Below are 21,108 nucleotides of genomic sequence, written 5' to 3'. Positions count from 1 at the left end.
GGAACTCCTACAGTAATCCCATACAAACAACTTTTAGAGGAATCCCAGAAAAAACTCCAAGTTAATTCTTGAAGAAAATCTTGTAGAACTCCGGAATTCTGGATGAAACCGCGATGAAACTTCTGGAGGAATCCTCAAACTCTCAAAGGAGTCCTCAAAGGAAGAATCCCACAAGAAACTTCTTGTGGAATCCAAGACGGAACTTCTCAGGGAATATCAGATGGAATTTCTGGTATAATCACAGAAGGAGCACCTAGAGGAATCGAGGAACAAATTCCTGTAGAAATTCTTTGAAGAAACTTCTGCAGAAACCACTAAAGAAACTTCTGCAGGAATTGTACAAAGAATTCCTGGAAAAATCCCAGCAGAAACTCCTGAAGAAATATTGGATGAAATAATTGGAAAAATCCCAAACAAATACCTGGAGGATTCTCGGAAGTAATTTCAGAAGGTTCTAATACTGGTGGAAACCTGTTATTCATCAAGAAAGAAACCCTTCTAGGGTTTTTAAAGGAGTTTCTTTTAAAATCAATTGCTTTGAGAGTGCCACACCGTTCTCCTGCACACCGCCGATGATCATCCTTCGCTCGAAAACTGCGAGTGCTTGCAGGTTCTCCTCGAGCATGGTCCATGTCTCGTGTCCGTAGAGGATCACCGGTCTTATTAACGTTTTGTACATGGTGCATTTGGTGCGTGGGTGAATCTTTTTTGACCGCGGCTTCTTCTGGAGCCCGTAGTAGACCCGACTTCCGCTGATGATATGCCTTCGAATTTCTCGACTCATATTGTTGTCAACCGTCAGTAAGGATCCGAGGTAGACGAATTTCTCCACCACCTCGAAACTATCCCCGTCTATCGTAACATTACTACCCAGACGGATCCGGTCGTGTTCGGTTCCGCCTACCAGCATGTACTTTGTTTTTGAGGCATTCACCACTAGTCTGACCTTTGCTGCTCCGCGTTTCAGGCGGGTGTACAGCTCTGCCACCGTTCCAAATGTTCTGGCGATAATGTCCATGTCGTCCGCAAAGCACACAAATTGACCGGATTTTCTGAAAATCGTTCCCCGGTTGTTGAGCCCGGCTCGTCGCATAACACCTTTCAGACCTTGTCGCAGTCCCCGGCGAGATTCGAATGAACTGGATAGTTCTCCCGAAACTCTTACGCAATTTTGTACACCGTTTATCGTTGCTTTAATCAGACTAGTCAGCTGACAGGAACAGGAAAGCCGTTTTCGTCCATGATTCTCCATAGCTCTTCGCGGTCGATACTGTCGTATGCCACTTTGAAGTCGATCAACAGATGATGCGTTGGGACCTGTTATTCATGGCATTTCTGGAGGATATGCCGTACGGTGAAGATCTGGTCCGTTGTCGACCGGCCGTTGATGAACCCGGCTCGATAACTTTCCACGAACTCATTCGTTTTAGGTGACAGACGACGGAAGATGATTTGGGATAGCACTTAGTAGGCAGCATTCAAAATAGTGATCGCCCTGAAGTTCTCACATTCCAAATGATCGCCTTTCTTGTGAATGGGGCAGATTACCCCTTCCTTCCATTCCTCCGGTAGCTGTTCGGTTTCCCAGATCCTGACTATCAGCCGATTCAGACAGGTGGCCAACTTTTCTGGGCCCATCTTGATGAGTTCAGCTGCGATACTGCCTTACCAGCTGCTTTGTTGGTTTTGAGCTGTGGAATGGCATCCTTAACTTCCCTCAGCGTGGGAGTTGGTTCATTTCCGTCCTCCGCTGCACTGGCGTCGTCGTTTCCTCCGTCGCCGTGGTCTCCCGTGCCTACGTTCTCCACGCCGTTCAGGTGCTGATCGAAGTGCTGTTTCCACATTTCGATCACCTCACGTCCGTCCGTCAAGAGGCCTCCGTCTTTATCCCTGCATATTTCGGCTCGCGGCACGAAGCCGTTGCGGGATGCATTGAGCTTCTGATAGAACTTCCGTTTTTCTTGGGAACGGCTTCTTCCATGCGGCGCTTTTTCTTCCGAAAGAGGCGGGTCTGCTGTTTCCGCTTCTGTTTGTAACGTTCCACGTTCTGTCGAGTCCCTTGCTGCAGCATTACCGCTCTCGCTGCGGTCTTCTCCTCCAAAACCGTTCTACACTCTTCGTCGAACCATTCGTTCCGTCGATTCCGTTCCACGTACCCGATGGTGCTCTCGGCTGCGTACTCCAGCAGTTCTCTAGAGGGGCCTCATCGAGCTCGCCCTCGTCTGGCAACATGGCCTCGAGATTCTGCGCGTATGCTGAGGCGACATCCGGTTGTTTCAGTCGCTCTAGGTTGTACCATGGTGGTCGCCGGTACCGTGCATTGTTGATGACGGAGAGTTTTGGGCGCAGTTTGACCATCACCAGATAGTGGTCGGAGCCGATGTTGGCGTCACGATAGGTCCTGACGTCGATAATGTCGGAGAAGTGCTGAGATTCCGCCGGCTGTGGTGATCTCCTGTAACGATAAGGGAGGCTGTGTTGGAAAAAGGTGTTACGTATGGCCATATTTTTGGAGGCGGCGAAATCAATAAGTCGTAGGCCGTTTTCGTTCGTCTGCTGGTGGGTTCCTTGGAGGAAGTTCTGGAGAAATTCTGGGAAATATTCTGGGAGGAATCCCTAGAAAAATTTCAGAAGAAATCTCTCGAGGAATTCCTTGAGGAAATCTTAGAGAAATTTTAGAAGGAATCCTTCGAGGAATTCTTGGAGAAATCCCCCGAAGAATCGATGCAGGAATCCCTGAAGTAATTTTTGGGAAAATCTTTAGAGAGAACCCAGGAGAAATGCCTGGAAAAACTTCTGAACAAATTCCTGGAAGAATTCTTGGATGAGACCGAGCAGGAATTCCTAGAGAAGTTTCTTGGAGCAATCCCTGGAAAAATTCCTGGAGAAATCTCCAGAGGAATACTGGGAAAATATCTGAAAAAATCCCTTGAGAAATTCCAGGAGGATTTCCTGGAAGAACCCTTGGAGAAATCTCTGGGAATATCCCTGGAGAAATTTGTGAAGAAATCCCTGGAGGAATCCCTGAAGCAATTCCTGAGCGATTCTCCGGAGGAATCCCTGGAGGAATTTCTGGAGGAATCCCTGAAAAATGCCTGAAAGTATTCCTGGAGCATTTCCTGGAAGAATCTCTGAAGAAATCCCTAGAGGATTTCCTGAAGAAATTCCTGAGAAATTCCTGAAGAAAATCCCGGGGTATTTCCTGGAGGAACTCTTGGAGACGTTCTTGAATAAAATTCTAAAGGAATGCCTGGAGAAATTTCTAGAGGTATTCGTTTTGGTATTGCTGGAGGAATCTCCAGAGGAATTCTTGAAATAATACTGGAAGAATTTCTACTTCTGAAAAAAATCCCTTAAGAAATTTCTGAAGGAATTGCTAGCGGAATTCCTGGAGAAATTCCGGGAGAAATCCTTACAGCAATTCTTAAAATAATCACTGGGGGATTCCTTCAAAAAAAAAAAATATGGAGAAATTCCTGGATAAAATCCTGGAGGAATGGCTGGGGGAATTCCTAGAGGAATTCCTGTGGGAATTTCTGGAAGAAGCCATGATGATATTCCTGGAGGAATGTCCAGAGGAATTCATGAAAGAATTACTGGATTCATTTTTAGAGAAATCTCTAGAGGAATTCTGAGTTTTTTCTATTTCTGGAAAAATCCCTTGAAGCAATCCTGGAGCAATCCTCGTAGGAATTTCTGAAGGTATCTCTGAGGGAATCCCTGAAGAAATTTGTGTAGAAATCCCCGGAGGAAAATCTCTAGAGGAATAACTGGAGGAATACCTGGGGGAATCCCTGAAAAATTTCTCAAGGTATTTCTGGAGATTTTCCTGGAAAAAATTCTGAAGAAATCCTAGAGGATTTACTGGAAGAATCCTTCGAAGAACTTCTGGAGGATTCCCTGGATTAATCTTCGAAGAATTTCCTGGAGGAAACCCTGGGTAAATCCATGGAGAAATTCGAGGAGAAAACGCTGTAAAAATCCCTGGAGGAATCCCTGAAGCAATTCATGAAAGAATCCCAGGAGAAATTCCTGGAGAAATTCCTGGAGGAATCCCTGAAAAATTCGTGAGGGTATTCCTGGAGAATTTCCTGGGAGAATTTCTGAAAAAATCCCTAGAAGATTATCTAAAAAAATTCCTGGATAAATTGCTTACATAATTTCTGAATGTCTGATGTCCAGGAGCAATTCCTGGATCAATTCCTAGAGAAATCGCTGGAGAAATTGCTGAAGAAATTCTTGGGATAATTCCTGCAGAAAATCCTGGATAAAATCGTGGAGGAATGCCTGGAGGAATTCCTGGAGGAATATTTGTAGGTTTCCCTTTGGGAATTGCTTTAGGAATCCTTGAAGGAATTCCTGGATGAATGTTTGGAGGAATTCTTGCAACAATTACTGGATAAACTTCTGGGGGAATCTCTAGAGGAACTCTGGGAGAAATTTATAAAATATCCCATGAGAAATTCCTGGAGGAGTTTTAAAGAAATTTCTGGAGGAATTCCTGGAGAAATATTCTCGAAGGAATTTCTGTAGTAATCCTTGGGGGAATTCTTGAAGAAATTCGTTGAAAAATCCCTGGAAATCTCTGAAGAAGTTCCTGGAGGATTTTTTAGCGGAATTCCTAGAGGAATCCAGCGATTGCTGGAGGAAAATCTGGAAGAATTCTTGAAGGAATTCCTGAAAAAAAATTCTAGAACGTATTTCTATAGAAAATCCTGGAAGAACTTTTTAAGGATTTCCTGGAGAAATTCCTGGATGAATTGCTGACATTATTTATAATGAAATTCCTTGATAAATTCCTGTTGAAATTCCTGGAGGTATCCCTGATAAAATATTCCTGGAAGAACTCCTCGAGGAGACCCTACAGAAATTCCTGGATGAAATCCTGGAGGAATACCTGCATGAATTTCTGGAGGTATCCCGAGAAGAAATCCTGAAGCTATCCCAGGAGATGCTCCTGGATGAGTTCCTGAAGCAATTTCTGGAGGAATATCCGGTGGAATTCTTGGAGGAATCGCTGAAAAAAAATCTGGAGAAATCTCTGCAAGAATCCAAGGAGAAATCCCTGGAAAATTTTCTTGAAGAATGCCTAGGAGAATTCCTGGTGGAATTCTAGATAGATTCCCTGAAGTAATGCCTAGGAGAATTCCTGGTGGAATTCTAGGAAGATTCCCTGAAGTAATTCCTGGAGAAATCTTTGAAGAAATTCCTGTAGGAGTCTCTGCAAAAAATCGCTTGAATTCTGAGAAGAGTCCCGGAAGCAATTACTGGAGGAATGGCTGGAGGAAGTCCTGAAGGACGGAATTTCTGGAAGAATCTCTGGATAAATTCCTGGGGGAATATTTAGAGAAATTCCTGCAGGAATTCCGAGAGGAATCCCTGGAAAAAATCTTAGAGGAAACCTTGAAGAAATTCGTGGATGAATCGTTTAAAGAATTCGTGGAGTAATACCAGGAATAATTGGGTTTTTAAATTTAGAAAAATGAATTGTTTTTTCGATTTCATACGAAAGAGCATCTTTTTTTGAGTCACTATGATTTTTTTCAGATTTTTAGAACTTTATTTGGTGCCTAAAACCAATTTCAAAGAGATTTTTCGAAATCACCTTTTGACAGCTGAGCAACTGCTTGACAGCTCCGCCCAGTACAAAATGCGACGAGGGGTGATCCGACAAATCGCTCCCATACAAACTTCAAATTGATTTTTAAATAGGTTCCCGGGCACCAAAATTCATGAAAATTTGGATTTCGGCTCAGTTTGGCATGCAGATTCCGAACATGGAATTATCTCAACACCGCTAAAGAAGCCAATTCCTGAAGAAATTGCAGGAGGAATCCTTTAAGAAGTTCCTGAAGGAACTCCAGGAATTCCGGAAGCAATTTCAAGAGGAATTCCTAAGGGAATCCCTAGACAGTTCCTGAAGAAAGTACTGGATTAATTCCTGAAGGAGTTGCTTAAAGAACACAAAGAGAAACTTCAGAAGAAGAGTTCATGGGAAAACCTTTGGAGGAATGTTTAAAATAAGTTGTTCCAGAAAAAATCACAGAAGAAATTCCCGAGTTAATTATTTCAGAAATTTTTGGAGGAATCCATGGAGGAATCTTTGGGGGACAGAGAAATGCCTGTAGGGATTAACGGAGGAATCTCTAAAAATACTCATGCAGTAATCTCTAGAAGAATTCCTGGAGGAATTTCTGGATGCATCTCTAGAGGCGGTTCTGAAGAAATCCCTGGATGATTTTTTAGGGAAATCCCTGCAGAAATTCCCAGAGGAATCCCTGGAATAATTTCTTGAGTAATCTCTGAAGAAATTCGTGGAGGAATCCCTTGAGAAATCCCAATCCTTGGAGAAATCCTGATGGAATTCTAAGAAAAGTTTGTGGATGATCTCCTTGAGGAATTTTTGTAACAGTTCCTGAAGTAATCCCTGCAAGAAATCCCAGAAGGAATCCCGGAAGCAATTCCTAGAGGCATTCCTGAGGGAATCCCTAAATAGTTCCTGGAGGAAGTACTTATTATTTCCTGGAAGAGTTCCCCAAAGAAATCCAAGAGGAACTCCTGAAGGAGTTCTAAAAAGTGTTCCTGGGGGAACTCTTGAAGATATTTTGAAAATAATTCCTGGAGTTGTTCCTGAGAGAAACACAGAAAAATTTCCCAGGAATTCCCTGGAGGAATTCTTGAAAGAAAACTTGGAGGAATTCCTGAAGAAATTCCAAGAGGAATTTCTGAAGAAATCCCAGGAAAGCTTTCTTAACAAATTCCGGCAGGAAAAAAATGAAGGAATCCATGTCTGCAATCATTTTTGGACGAATTATTGTTGGAATATTTGGATGGACTTGCAAAAGAATGTTCTGTACAATGTTTTCAGGAACTCTTGGATTATTTTTTATCTAATTTCTGGTAAAATTTCTTGTAACGCTTTCTGGAAGACATTCCTGCTAAAATACTTCGAATAATTCTAGATTGAATTAATGGAGCAATCTCTAGTGGAATTTTCGAAGGAATTTAAGGAGTAATCCCCGAAGAAATCTCTAAAGGAACAATTGCAGAAATACCTAAAAAGATTCTGTTGACATTCTTTTGGGAATCCCTGGAGAAATTCCTGGAGGAATTCCTGGAGGAATGTCTGGTAAAACCCATAGAGGAATTCTTGAAAAATTTTCTGGAGCAATCCATGATGGAATCACTGAAGGAAACAATCCAGGAGGAATTCATGCATCCTTGCAGAAGTATCTGTGAAACTTTCTGAAGGAATCGTGGGAGGAATTCTTGAAGCATTTTTTTGAACAAACCCTAAAACAATGACTATCGGAGCCCTGCAAGAAGCCTATGAAAGAATCCCTGAAGAAGTTCCTGAATAAATGCATAAAGAAATTTCTGAATGTGTCCTTGAAAGAATTCGCAAAAAAATCCCAGGTATTTTGCTCCTAGAATGACGTTTGTTTGAATTGAATATTACTGAAAATTCGTGTGGCAGTAGCATTTAACTACCCTCTATAGCAGCATATGGTTCTAGAAAGTCCTTCTTTTTCCCTACCTTAACCGTTTCCGGCATATCTGGAAAAATTGGCATGCTGTTTTCCATAAATAAACATCACAAAATTTAGCCATTCAACCAAGCTTAGAACTCTGAGTTATTGAGAATCTTTGAGTTTGCTCGATTTAAAAAAAATAAATCTGGTGACCAAGAGGAGGGGGCACGCCCCCCCCCCACTGCCCCCTTCTGGCTACGCCCATGCTTGGGAAATTTTCAAAGGAATTACCGAACGATTTCCCAAAGACAATGTCAGTGAAATTCCCAGAGGAAATGCTGAAAGAATTTTCAAAACAATCACATAGGAATTTTTCGAAGGAATTCCTAAAGTGATTACCGAAGGAATTTCAAAAACAATTTCCGAAGGAATTGCCCATTGTGCTCCGAAAGAATTGTGTGGAGAGCTAGAAATTTAGTTAAAATTCACGAATAAAATTAGAAAATTAAAAAAAAAAATAGAAAAATCCATTCTTTTCCAAGAATTCCCAAAAAAGATGTTTCCAATAAAATTTTCGAAGAAATTGCCGAATAATCTTCCAGTGGAAAAAGCCGTTTCCAAAAGAATTTCCGTAAAAGTTACCACATTAATAATTTGCGGTGTTTCCAAATGAATTGCCTAAGAAATGTCTAAAGAAACTGCCAGATAAAGTTCCGAAAGCATTGTTTTTAAAATTTCAAATTAAATTTTAAAAGACATCTTCAAATTCTTTGGTGAATAAAGTTTTGATTTACAGTTGTCGGGTTAAGCTAAGCTAAGAGTTTTAAATCACCAAAAATAGAAAACTCGCTGATGCTGGTACTCGTGCTTTGGGCGAGGTCAATGTCAACCGGGAGACAGTTAGGGGGGGTTTAGCTTTATTACATATTTTAACAACCAACTTCGGAATTTACGGCTGCGGCTGGTGAATAATACAGTGACATTAATAAGGATTCATTGCACCCCAATTCACAACGAGCGCCTAAAACCTGATTCACGCAATCACGCCAAGGCATTCCTCGGCTGGCACAGCTGTAGCTAATTTGTCCAATTTCCATAAACCATTCCTGGCACAAGCACGTAAATTACAGCCGCCTGACTGCCCTTTATAGAATAGGAATAAATTATGTTTTGTAATTTAGCAACACCTCGGCTCTAATCCCGTGTTCCCCTTTCTCTCCCCCTCTCGCACAGAACATGGACAATGTCGTTGAACTGCACAACAAGACGCCCATCTGGAACGACGAAACGCAATCGTACGTGCTCAACTTTCACGGCCGGGTCACGCAGGCCTCGGTCAAGAACTTTCAGCTGGTGCACGACTCCGATCCGGACTACATCGTGATGCAGTTCGGCCGGACGTCCGACGACATCTTCACGATGGATTTCCGCTACCCGCTGTGTGCGTTCCAGGCGTTTGCGATTGCGCTGAGCAGCTTCGACGGGAAGCTGGCGTGCGAGTAATTGGAGTTGGATAGTTGGTAGAATTTTTAGGGGAAGAAGATTATAAAAAGTATATCGTAACGAAACTTCATCAGGTAACAAAGTAGTAGCGAGAGTGCAACACTTGAGAAGAAGCCGTTCTCAATGCTAGCAGTAACATGCCACGTGGAATTCGGTGAAGGAGTATCTCTGAGAGATACCCGTCTGTAATTAAAATAACTGATAGTAGGAGTGAGGAGATAAAACTAAACGAAAGTCGACTCAATTGATCTAGATCTATTAGTGGAAAGGACGCAAATTGAACAAATGAAAACAAAACAAAGATTTCTACTTACGATTTAGACTTAAGCTAGTTGAACAATGAAGTGCTTGAAGGAAAATAAAAATGAACAATTATTAGGTTCATGCTAGGAATAGCATCCAAGTAAATATACGCAGGAAACTGTGAAGAGCTTTGATTAAAATGTAGTTTAGAGGATGCATTACAAGGAATATGAGAACAACTATTTATTTCTGTTTTAGGCGTGTTGGTTGATATGAAAAAGAGGTGAAGCTTGTTGTAGGAGTTCTTCTGCTGCTGTGATCAATGTGGACCTTATGATTGGATTCACTTTTGTTTGTTTCATGCGAATATCTGAAAATGATAAAAACTGCTTTTAAGGTGAAGGTCATCTGCGTTTATTCTAAAAATACAACGCCTGCCTCTTGACTCGCATTTTCTCGAGCACAAATTCGAAGACTTGTCAAACACATTTGTCTGAAAATTCTACTTGGTATTCACGAGTAGCATTTTCAGATTAGTCTGCTTTATGGATCTCCTGATGTGTTTTTGAAGGAAGTAGAGAAAATGAAAGGCGGTCAATGTGGCGGTCATCTTTATACTTCAGAAATAAGTGCCCTTATTAGATATTTTGAAACAAATTTGTCCAACGCTTTCAAGCAGTTACCAGTAAAAGATCACTAAACATATGATTAAGACTAAGAGGGAGCGGGACATTTGGCATAAAGTAATTTAGCATAAGGTCGTTTGGCATAAGGTCACTTGGCATAAAGGAATTTGGCATAACGGTAATTTGACATAATGGACATTTGGCATTATTGAAATAATAAAAATTCATGCAATGGCAGGCAAAAACCAGCCCTTCAATTAATAACTGTGGAAGTGCTCAAAGAACACTAAGTTGAAGCGAGGCGGGCAAAGTCCCAGTGGGGACGTAAAACCATAAAGAAGAAGAAGGTTTTGAGAACCATAATAAAACCTTAAAGTTTTTGTTTTGGTTTTATGACGGTTCTAAGAACCTCTCTTAGTCCATTTGACTAAAAATGTTACTTGGGTTATTTATAAAATACTAGTTGAACAGCTTACAGTGAAAATTTGAGCATTTTTAAAACGCTTGACAAAAAATTACCAAGTTGAAAATTTCTTAAAATTGAAAAAAAAAAATGCCTGTCCCAATCATTTTGTCTATCTCCTGTGGTTCTGACAGAACATCCGAATAGATTTACTGGTGGTATCACAATTTCTGGGATTCCATTTTATGAAATGTTTTTTTCAATGAACACAACGAAAAAATCTACAATGAAAATTACATTACGTGATATGGTTTAATGGAAAATTATAGATTTTTTACAATATCGTTCTAGACAATGGAATTTTTCTGAATATGTATCTACTTAAATCTTTTTGTTGACCTTTTGGATTTGTTGGAAACATTTTACTAGTATCCAGAAACAGAAACTTTAAAAAAAAGAAACTTCATGGTAAATAATGGAATGGAACAATTTCCAGTCTCCAGTTAGCCTAGTGGTTAAGGCTATGGATCGCCAATCCGGAGACGGCGGGCTCGATTCCCGTTCCAGTCGGGAAAATTTTCTCGACTCCCTGGGCATAGTGTATCATTGTACTTGCCTCACAATATACAAATTCATGCAATGGCAGGCAAAGAAAGCCTTTTAATTAATAACTGTGGAAGTGCTCAAAGAACACTAAATTGAAGCGAGGCAGGCCAAGTCCCAGTGGGAACGTCGAGCCGTAAAGAAGAAGAAGAAGAAGAATTTCCAAAAAGGCACGTTCCTGTCCTGTGTGATACTGTTATTGCTATATTTGTTCCCGAGATTGATCTGTTTTAGAGGATTTATACAAAGATTGTAGCATTATTACTAAACCTGCGAGAAAACATGTTCTTGTGGAGAATATTTCCGCTTCCCGCAAAATCTTCATAACGATAAATTCAGCCTTTCTGTAAGAATGACAATAGACATCGTATCGAACGAGATATATTCTATTGATGGTCGAATCAGAAGCACTGAATATGTTGCCCTTTACTGGCATTTGCTAGATTTGCAGAAAAACTTGTAGTTAGAATGCACAGAATGTTGCTTACTGACAAATTTAATAAATCATATAAAAATAATTAGCTGTCACTTGTAGCTATTGGGCACAAACTTGGGTTTGTTGTGGATTGGCATCGCCGAAAAAGAGATCGCTTGTGGAAAAGAGTGGTGTGGTCTCGGGTTCAGTTTGGCTCTCTGTTCCGCAGAATTATTATCTGTTCTGTGGCTTAGTTGGTTCAAGCGCCGGTCTAGCGAATATGGAGTCGTGAGTTCGAATCCCGCCAAAACGCAATTTTATTTTTTACAAACCCAACCTTCTAACTACAAGTTTTTCTGTATCGAGTCGGGGGACGTACACTTTATGGTTCAATGATTGTGTAACAGGTCAAACAGTTATTACCCAAAGACCTGAGGAGTAATGTCTTTGTAGAATTTTTTTTAGCAAACTCAAGTCTTTAAATGTACTAATAAACATGTTAGCTGATTTCTTTTGAATATATTTTTAAAATGATTAACTTTTTAGTAGATTCAAGGGAATTTTTTGGAGAAAAAACTCGATAAAAACTACTTGATTATTCCAAAATATCATGTAATAAACTCCATGTGAAATCCTACGATAAAAGTATTTTATGTTTCATTCAGGAATCATATAGTAATGATTAGAAAGAAAATGAAACGAATATTCAAGGTATAGTTTTATATTATAATCTCTTAAAAATAACCTCTAGAATATCTCGAGTATTTATTAATGACATCATAGGAAAAAGTACAATAGTTTTGAATCCGGTAATTTTTTTTTCTAAATTTAAAGGCAGTCGTTCCATATACATACTCACCAACATCTCGATTTCTATCAATATGACGCAAACATTATGTTCGCATTACAATCAGCTTTCTATTAATGCGAAGAGATTAAAAATTGGTTAATAGCAACGCAAGATATTTGAATTTGGTAAATTTTATATTTTTTCAAAAGTGTTCTACTTGATTTTTAGATTAAATCCAAAAACTGTTCTACTGACAACTGTTTAAAGCATGATCTCGAAATCAGCACGTATGTAATTTTGTATGAACAATTTTGGTCGTTAATACATAGAAGTTTATGACTTTCGTGTTATATCGTAAACTTGTTTAATAGATGAAATTCCTAAGGCAACTTATTCTAGTTTCCCCGGGGTCCTAGTGGAAATAGTGGAGCAATACCTAGATTTCCAGGAGTAATTTCTGAAGGAATGTCTAGTATAATTCTGAAGTAATCATTTGAGAAAAATTCAATCAATATTTCTTTTAAACTCCTGGATTCAAGGAGAAGTTACTGGATGCTTTATATCAATAGAGTGATTTGTGGGTCAGCCTATTCATTGTACCCATAAACAAATAGAATCGCTCCATAAAAAATCAAAAAGCACTCCATAAAGAATGAACATATATCCCATTAAAATGTTTAATGTTACCCATAAATAATTGAAAACGTTCCATTCTATATGGGAAATGTACCGGTAAAACATAAAATTTTCTCATTAAAGTGAAATTTTGCACCAATAAATAATACTGAAATGCTCCATAATAAAATACAAATGCTCCATAGAAAAATGCAAATGACCCATAAAAAATTAAAATTGTACCCATAGAAAATTGAATATTGCTCCATAGAAAAAATAAATTGCACCATAAAAAATTGAAATTGCACCATAGAAAATAGATAAATTCTCCATAAGTATTATCAAACTGCATCATAGAAAATATGAATCGCTCCATAAAAAATGGAAAATCCGCCATAGATAGCATATTCTCATAATTTAATTCGACAAGGCTAAATTGCTCTACATTACACTGCTTTAGTGGTGCAAATGTTTAAAGTTATGGAGAGTTTTCAATTTTTTATGGAGCAAATTTTATTTTATGTGGTGCAGTTTGATAATACTTATGGAGCATTTGTCTATTTTCTATGGTGCAATTTCAATTTTTTATGGTGCAATTTAGTTTTTCTATGGAGCAATATTCAATTTTCTATGGATACAATTTTAATTTTCGTTTGCTTTTTTCTATGGAGCATTTGTATTTTATTATGGAGCATTTCAGTATTATTTATTGGTGCAAAATTTCACTTTTAATGAGAAAGTTTTATGTTTTACCCGTACATTTTTATAATGTATGGAACGTTTTTAATTATTTACTAGCTGAACCCGGCAAACTTTGTCTTGCCTACTGCGTTTTTGACGTTTCAAGTCCCTAGCCAAGCCCAAAGTCCCCTTTCAAAATGTATGAAAACCAGGATTTTCAAAAACTCTATTTGCCCATGTTTTTTGCCTCATAAACCTTCCTTGGGTGAAAACTAAGAGAACAAAACTTAGACGACTCAAATCGGACCATCCGTTCGAAAGTTAAGCGCGGTCCCACGTATGCCACTGCATTCTTATATATATAGATAGATGGGTAATATGGCACATTTTCATGGAACATATGTTCATTCTTTATGGAGCGCTTTTTGATTTTCTATGGAGCATTTGCAATATGTTATGGTTGCAATAACCGTTTGCCGGTTTGTGGTTTATCTGGAGTTTATTTTTCATGGATTTCTGACGATTAAGTATCCGGCAGGATTCGAGTAGAATGCTAGAGGGATTCGAACAAAACCCCGCAAGAATTCGGATAGAATCCTGACATGATTTGAGCCGAATTCGACAGGATTCAAGCAGAATTGCTATAAGATTAGAGTTGAATCCTAATAAGTTGTGGCAGGATTTAAGCAGTATTCCGGCAGGTGTAGGGCTGGACATCCGCAGCGGAAAAACTTACCCGAATCCCAGACCACTGACTATACGCACCGCCTCCAAAACACACACTACACGTTAATGCTTAACTACTCAATTGACACTCCTTACACCCTTAACACAAATCCTACAAATGAATGCTAATATGAACCCTACAGTAGGTTCGAGCAGATTCTCGGCAGAATTTAAGCAGAATCTCCGCAGGATATGCTCGCATCATATTGAAATTCTGCTAGAATCTTTATTGGGATGTTGGACTAATCCTGTCGGATTTATTAAATTTGTTTATATTTGTGAATTTTAACTTAAGGATAATTCTTCACACAAATTCTGTCAAAATATTGAAGAATTTTATAAAGATTCTACCTAAACTCTTATAGGTATCTGCTCTTAACTTGTCTGACTCTGATCAAATCATTTCAGACATTTGCACCAACTTGAGCTTGAGCTTGAGCTTGATTGACCGCCCGTGGATGCTACTCCAGTATCGCCAGATAAGCTACACACAAGGAACCAATGAGATTATCTGCCGGGCACTAGCAGGCATCTTCAGTGTGTGAGCGTTGGTGATCTTGTATGTTTAGGCGATAATGGCGCCTGCCACGTCAGATTGCAGGTCAATGTGGGGAAGGGAAAGGAAGTGATGATTGTAATCGTTAGTATCCACATCAGACCGAATATACCTCTGCGTCTGCACAAACTCATGCGGATGTCGACTGTTGATGGGATATGGTTGGAAGAAGGTTCCACACATTATTGGTGTGTGGATGCCAGGCGTAAGGTGATAGAATCGTATGTTTATTATTCTGAAGATATGCGGTACAGTTCGCTTGATTGCATAACTCGTAGGCGTTATCTGATATATTGAAACTATGCTGTGAACGTTGGAAGGAAGGGAAACGGCTTTTCAACCGTTTCTGGTTCTAGCGATGGCTATGAACATATGAATATACATGAGTTGTATTATATAGAAAGTATAGAGAAAGTGGATAGAAAAATACAAAGTAGAAGGAAAGGAACGGGCCAGGGATTGAACCCAGGACCTTCTGCAAATGAATCAGAAGCGGTAGCCACTAGACCATCAAGCCCGTCCATTTCAGACATATGCACCAGCCCTATAAGAATTCTGGTCGGATGCCGTCGGGTTTCTGCTCGAATCTTGTTGGGATTCTTTTCAAATTCAGCCGAATGCAGCTCGCATCCTGTCGGAATTATGCTCGAATCCAGTCAGATTTCTGGTTGTATGCTGTCGCGATTCTGCTCATGTGTCGGAATTTTGATCAAACCCTGTCAAGTTTTATCAGAACTATCCCTGAAATAGTTCGCGGTAAAGTTGTTGTGGGAACATTTCTTTGTTGAATCCTTGGAGTAATGCTTAACCCTTATCACTCACAATTCACATGAATCAGAGAGGACGCGTATAGTATGATAGTACCGATAGTACGGAGGTCTCAAAATAGTTTGAATTATGAAAGGCGGAAATCATCCTACCTTAACCTTTCCCACCCATGCTTTCTTCCACAACCTGCACATGTGCAGGCACAGAGCAAGAGTGATCATGCCAAATGGAGTCCTTGCTTGTCCTGAGATACGAAAGTGGATCAATTTGTTGAGATTCGAACTTCGATCATTTGAGGGATAACCAAGTGCGTTATAGGTCATTTTACCCAATTGAAGTTCAGTCGTTAAGTTTGAACGAGTTGGCTAGAAGTTGGAAATCTGACGGCGATGAGGAGAACCTAAAGTGTACATCAACTGGAGCATAGTTAAAATATTTCGCTGATTCCATGAAATGATTCACAGTTCACTCTGGTTGGATGTAATTTTATTTTTTGTAATTTTGAATTTACTTCACGAAGAGCTGTTAGAATTACTGGATTTTACCATTGTCTTCATCCAATGGTTGAAAAACTCACTTTTCCAAAAAATGGGCTTTGCCGACAATATGGGAGTTTGTCATTATGAGATTATTGTAAAGAAACGACTTTTAAAATGTTATTAGACTGTTAGTACAACAGCAAGAAGAAAAAGAGATTTGCTCTCACACATTTTATTGATAAAAAATGGGAACTTTGTTTGGAAAGTTAAGCAAGAAAGTTTTACAGCTAGTCATAGCATGTGTCTTGTGCCTGGCGAACTTTGAAGCATTCCTGTCAAGATATCAATCTCTAATCCAACATGCAATCGAACAATACATCTCCGGGTGTGCTTTCTAAACTTCTTTGAATCTCTTTGATGCCATTGTTGCGGCTATCCGCAACTCATGGCTACCCGTAGATAACTCATTCATACCCAGCCAAATCTGTCTCGATGTCAATCAATTCAATTGTTCTGTTATTATAAGGAAATTGATGAATTGACGCCACCGCATTATATCGGGGAAATCATGTCACATACGAAACCACAAAACCACTTACTAGACCTTTGATTCGATTCTGAGAGGTGATATTGTTGTAGCATTGTAAATACATTCAAAACAATCTTAACACTTCATGGAATTGAATTAACATTGATCACAGTGGTAGCAGAAGTATAGCATAGGTTATTGTAAAGTGGCTCAACAATGGAAAGATGGACACATAAAGGAAACAAAAGACAGCAGTCCAATAGTTTTTTCATAGATCTAAAATATAATAATTCGACATCAGTATTAGCGACTGAAAAAAATTCTAAGAAAAACAATAAAATTGCTCATGTTTTTTGAAACAGGCCTAACGTTTTTTCGCTGAAACAAGTGTACTAAGAGATTCATCGCAAACAACCGAATGATGAGCTAAATACTCAAAAACTGCAGTAAAAGAACGCAAAAGAAGAAAAACGTGATCAAAAACTTATATTAGGAATCGAAAACATCAAACAAGCTTGCCCAACTTGCATTATAAGTTAACGCGCTCGGCCGCAAAAATTGTAAAACGTGAATCGTAGAAATTAGAGGTTCCATTTCCCGACCATTTTGGTTGTCCCGGGATTCGGGATAAAATTTGTTGCTTGTCCCGGGAAATCCCGGGATCCCGGGAAATTTTTCAATGTGCTTCAAAATACATTTTTGTGATCTGGAATATGTTTTATTCATCAATTAAAAAAAAATCAATGATTCAAATCTAGTAAATGGACTCATCAATTTGAATTCGTTCTCTGAAAATACGACTTCAAGAAGCAGAAGTTATTACTGATTTCATCGGACAATGAGGGTCGCTTTTTAGAACAGATATTTCCGGAGTTCGATTTTAAGATTCGGGCTCAACATACCAAGTAGCACAAAAAGTGACAGCTCTTCCGCAATTACTTTCGAATAATCAATCATTTCCGAATCAGTCTAAGACGGGTTGACATAATTATTACTTTACAGCCGATTCCAGTTCTTCACGCATGCTCGATGGTGTTATGCATACAGGACAATCCAGCACTCAACTCGGCCGCATCATTATCGGTCCGTCTTTGGCAGTCTCGCAACAATCGAACTCCCAGGTCTTTGATGAACTTAATCATTTGCGTTTTCGATGAGCTTTCAAGTTCTGCTGGCACTTGCGTTGACGACGAAAGACCTTTTAAAAAACACACGGACACGTTTAGTACTTCCAGTGAGCTGTTCGCTCTTTGAAGGAAGCACGACACTAGACATGGACTAGCATGCAACGCCCAGTGGCACAGCCGAAAATTTTTCCTGACAGCTGCGGCGGGAATCGAACCCACGCTCCTTGCACGATGCGACTAAATGCTTGGTGACACTAGCCGCACGACCACGAAGCCACCTTGAAGGAACTTTAGCGCTGTTTTTATTTCCTTTTGGCGCCGTTTGTTGATTATTTTCATGATTGCATGGAAGAGGTCGTTACCAACTTTGGAGATACTTTTCGTAAGCTTTGAATACAAGAAACTCAGCTGCCTTCCGCAGACAGTAATATAGCATCTCGTCTTCCCAATGCTACCGAAACAAGTCTGATTGGCTGAAGAGCTTCCTGATGGTTTTTTTGCAGCCTCAAAATCTTTGTCCAACATAAGTCTGGAAAGGCCTATTTCGGAAAATTTCTCTTTGATGCAATCAAAACCGTGAATGAAGTGCTCCAGCATCGTTTCAGTCGAGTTCTTACGAGTTTCGATGTCCACACACAGTTGAAGTGGTTTATGTAACATTTTCGTGATGTTTTGTTGAAGGCCATTTTAGAAAAAAAAAACACGACTCATCGAATACGTTTCAGGGACACTCCAATTTCAAATCAAAGCGACAAAATGTGTAAGAAATGTGTGTCCCGGGAATCCCGGGATTTTCGGGACGGTGAAAAATTTTATCCCGGGATTCGGGAAATCCCGATTTTTTCAAGATCCCGGGATTTTTTGTCCCGGGATATCCCGGGTTGGAACCTTTAGTAGAAATAGTAGTCGAACATTGTTCATGTAGAATAAAAAAAGCAGAGAGTCAACTAATGCAGTGCTCGAACACAGTCAGATTAGATGGGGTAACATGTACATCTGTCATCATCAATGTTAAGCTGCGGCAAGGAGAACCGGAGGAGCGAACGCGAATGGTTGTGTCATAATCAAAAGAAACAAAGTAGTACCGTAAAAAAACAAACAAAATAGTCAGAAATTGGAAAAGGTAGAAAGCGAAAACTTCAAACAAACAACATATAGAATACCACAACAAGACAACAGATTTTGTGGTTAACCATTAGATGCTAAACTTTTTGTACTTATTTATTTGACCGGAAAATGATAATTGAACCTATAAAAAAGAGTATGGTTTTGCAGGGATTGAGGTTGCGGTCAGTCTCGTTTGAGTGCTTTTTCTGGATTTTACAATATAAGGCCATCGAATGTGTGGGTCTGAAGGTTTTCAGTTGAAAGTTTAGTTATGTTGAGTTTTATTTGATCGTGTGTCAATATCACTGCCATTATTAGTTACGTTTAAAGAAGGCATTGATACTTGATTACTGGCGTCGTTCCTGATGTGCCCGAGGTACTTTCTGTTGACTTGCTTGATTTCGTTGTTGAGAATGCGCCACCAGGAGCCTCTGGATGTGCCTCTGCTGCGATGTCCTGCTGGGTTCCAACCTTGCTTGCAGATTGTTCCCGTTCCTGTGTTTAGTGTGGCCGACCCACCTCCACTATCGCTCTCGAATTTCTGCCGCTATTTGCGGCTTTTGATGACATCGACGATGGAGCTCCACGATGGAGATCCATTTGTGAGGCCACCATGCACGAATTATATACCGCAGGCATCTATTGATGAAGACCTGCAGCCGCTAAGTGTTCTCCACTGATACACACCAGGTTTCACTAGCTTATAGCAGCACAGATTTCACGTTCGAGTTGAAAATGCGGATTTTGGTGCGTCGACTAATCTGGTTGTTTTTTTCATACGTTTCTTAAACTCGCAAAAGCAGCCCTCGCCTTCTTGATCCGTGCACCTATGTCGATCTTGGTGCCGCCAGCGGCCGCCATTTGGCTACCAAGATATTGAAAGCTTTCAACATTCTCCACTGATTGCCCAGCTACCGTAAAGCTGGAAGGGTTGACCGTGTTTACATCCAATGATTTGGCCTTGTTGACATTGATGGTAAGACCTGCCGCCGAGGTGCGATTGGCAAGATCATCGAGCTTGCTCTGCATATCAGGTTGTCGTTGAACTAGGAGAGCAACGTTATCAGCCAATTCGAAATCATTTAGGTGCTCCATGGTAATGGGCTGCCACAGCAACCCACAATTTAGTTCACGATCAATCGCACCTACCAGGATCTCGTCGATAACGATGATGAACAGAAGCGGTGATAGTATGCATCCTTGTCTCACTCCAGCAACGACCCGAATGGGATCGAACAAGACACCGTGAGCCATGGTGCAGTACTCTGCGCAAAAATGCCACGTACTGTGCTTCAATGAGGCCGATGATTTTCTCAGGAACACCCTTGCGCCTGAGGGCTTCCCACATGTTTTCGTGATTGAGACGGTCGAAAGCTTTTTCGTAATCAATGAACACCAGGTAGAGAAACTCTTCGAGTTCATTGATTTGCTCCAGAATGATACGGAGCGTGACAATATGGTCCATACAGGATCGTCCGGCACGGAATCCAGCTTACTGCCGTCGGAGAATTTCGTCAATCTTTTCCTGGATCCGTTTGAGGATCACTTTGAAGAGGACTTTGAGAACGATACACAGTAACATGATGCCCCTCCAATTATCGCATACAGTTAGGTCATCCTTTTTGGGTACCTTTACTAAGACGCCTTGCATCCAGTCAGCTGGAAATGTCACGGTTTCCCATATGATTCAGAATAATGCATGCAGGTGTTGTGCAGATACTACGGGGCCAGCTTTGAGCATCTTGGCTGATATGCAACCGGCCCTTGGTCCCCTGTTTGATTTCATGCTACGGATGGCTGTATCTATCTCCTGCACTGATGGAGCTTCGGTGTTGACACGGGTAATGCGTCGAACCTTTGGCGGATCATGCTGAGGTGTTGATGGCGTAACCGGCACTAGAAAAAGGATTCCGAAGTGCTCGAACCGGCTGCTCGAACCGAACCCCCCACGCTCTTTTGTCCCGTCTACATGAGCGTTTCACTTCCTTCTCGAGAGCCGACTAGCGCTGACGGGCTACGGCTTTGGCTCCTCGTGTTTTCGCTCGCTCTATCGCGGCTTTGGCGTTTCTTCGCTCCTCTATCTTCCTCCTGGTATCATCTGTGATCCACTGCTTTCTCCGGGTGCGTAGCTCATCCAAATTATTCTCGCCGGTGACGATGAAGGCGTTCTTGATGGCGCTTCATTGACCTTCTACGCTTCTGGAATATCCGCAGCACGGTTCTCTAGTTCCTCGACGAAGGACCTTTTCACCGTAGCGTCTTCCAGTCGGCGTGTGTTGAACCGGCGTCCTGCTCCTGTCGATGGATCAGAGCAATGCGCAGTCGGATCTCGCCGATTTGGAGATTATGGTCGGACGCAATGTCGGCGCTACGTATGTTCCGCACATCAAGAAAGCTCTGTCTCCATTTTCGGCTGATGCAGATGTGGTGTCGCCATCACGGGAAACCCATGTCACTTTGTTCAC

General features: G+C 40.6%; 1 protein-coding gene across 1 annotated transcript in view; it reads left to right on the top strand.

Moving 5' to 3' along the window:
* LOC109401307 (protein king tubby 2) overlaps positions 1–18,904 on the top strand; it is a 142,565-nt gene extending 123,661 nt beyond the window's left edge. The window contains exon 6 of the mRNA XM_019673810.4: positions 8,706–18,904. Coding sequence (XP_019529355.3) covers positions 8,706–8,975 — 270 coding nt within the window. The 3' untranslated portion in view covers positions 8,976–18,904. The remainder of the gene's footprint in view (positions 1–8,705) is intronic.
* The last annotated feature ends 2,204 nt before the right edge of the window (positions 18,905–21,108 follow it).

This window comes from Aedes albopictus, chromosome 3, assembly GCF_035046485.1.
Source record: "Aedes albopictus strain Foshan chromosome 3, AalbF5, whole genome shotgun sequence".
Classification (NCBI taxonomy): domain Eukaryota; kingdom Metazoa; phylum Arthropoda; class Insecta; order Diptera; family Culicidae; genus Aedes; species Aedes albopictus.
The sequence above is the reverse complement of the archived record's forward strand: the minus strand, read 5'-3'. Positions and strand labels throughout refer to the sequence as shown.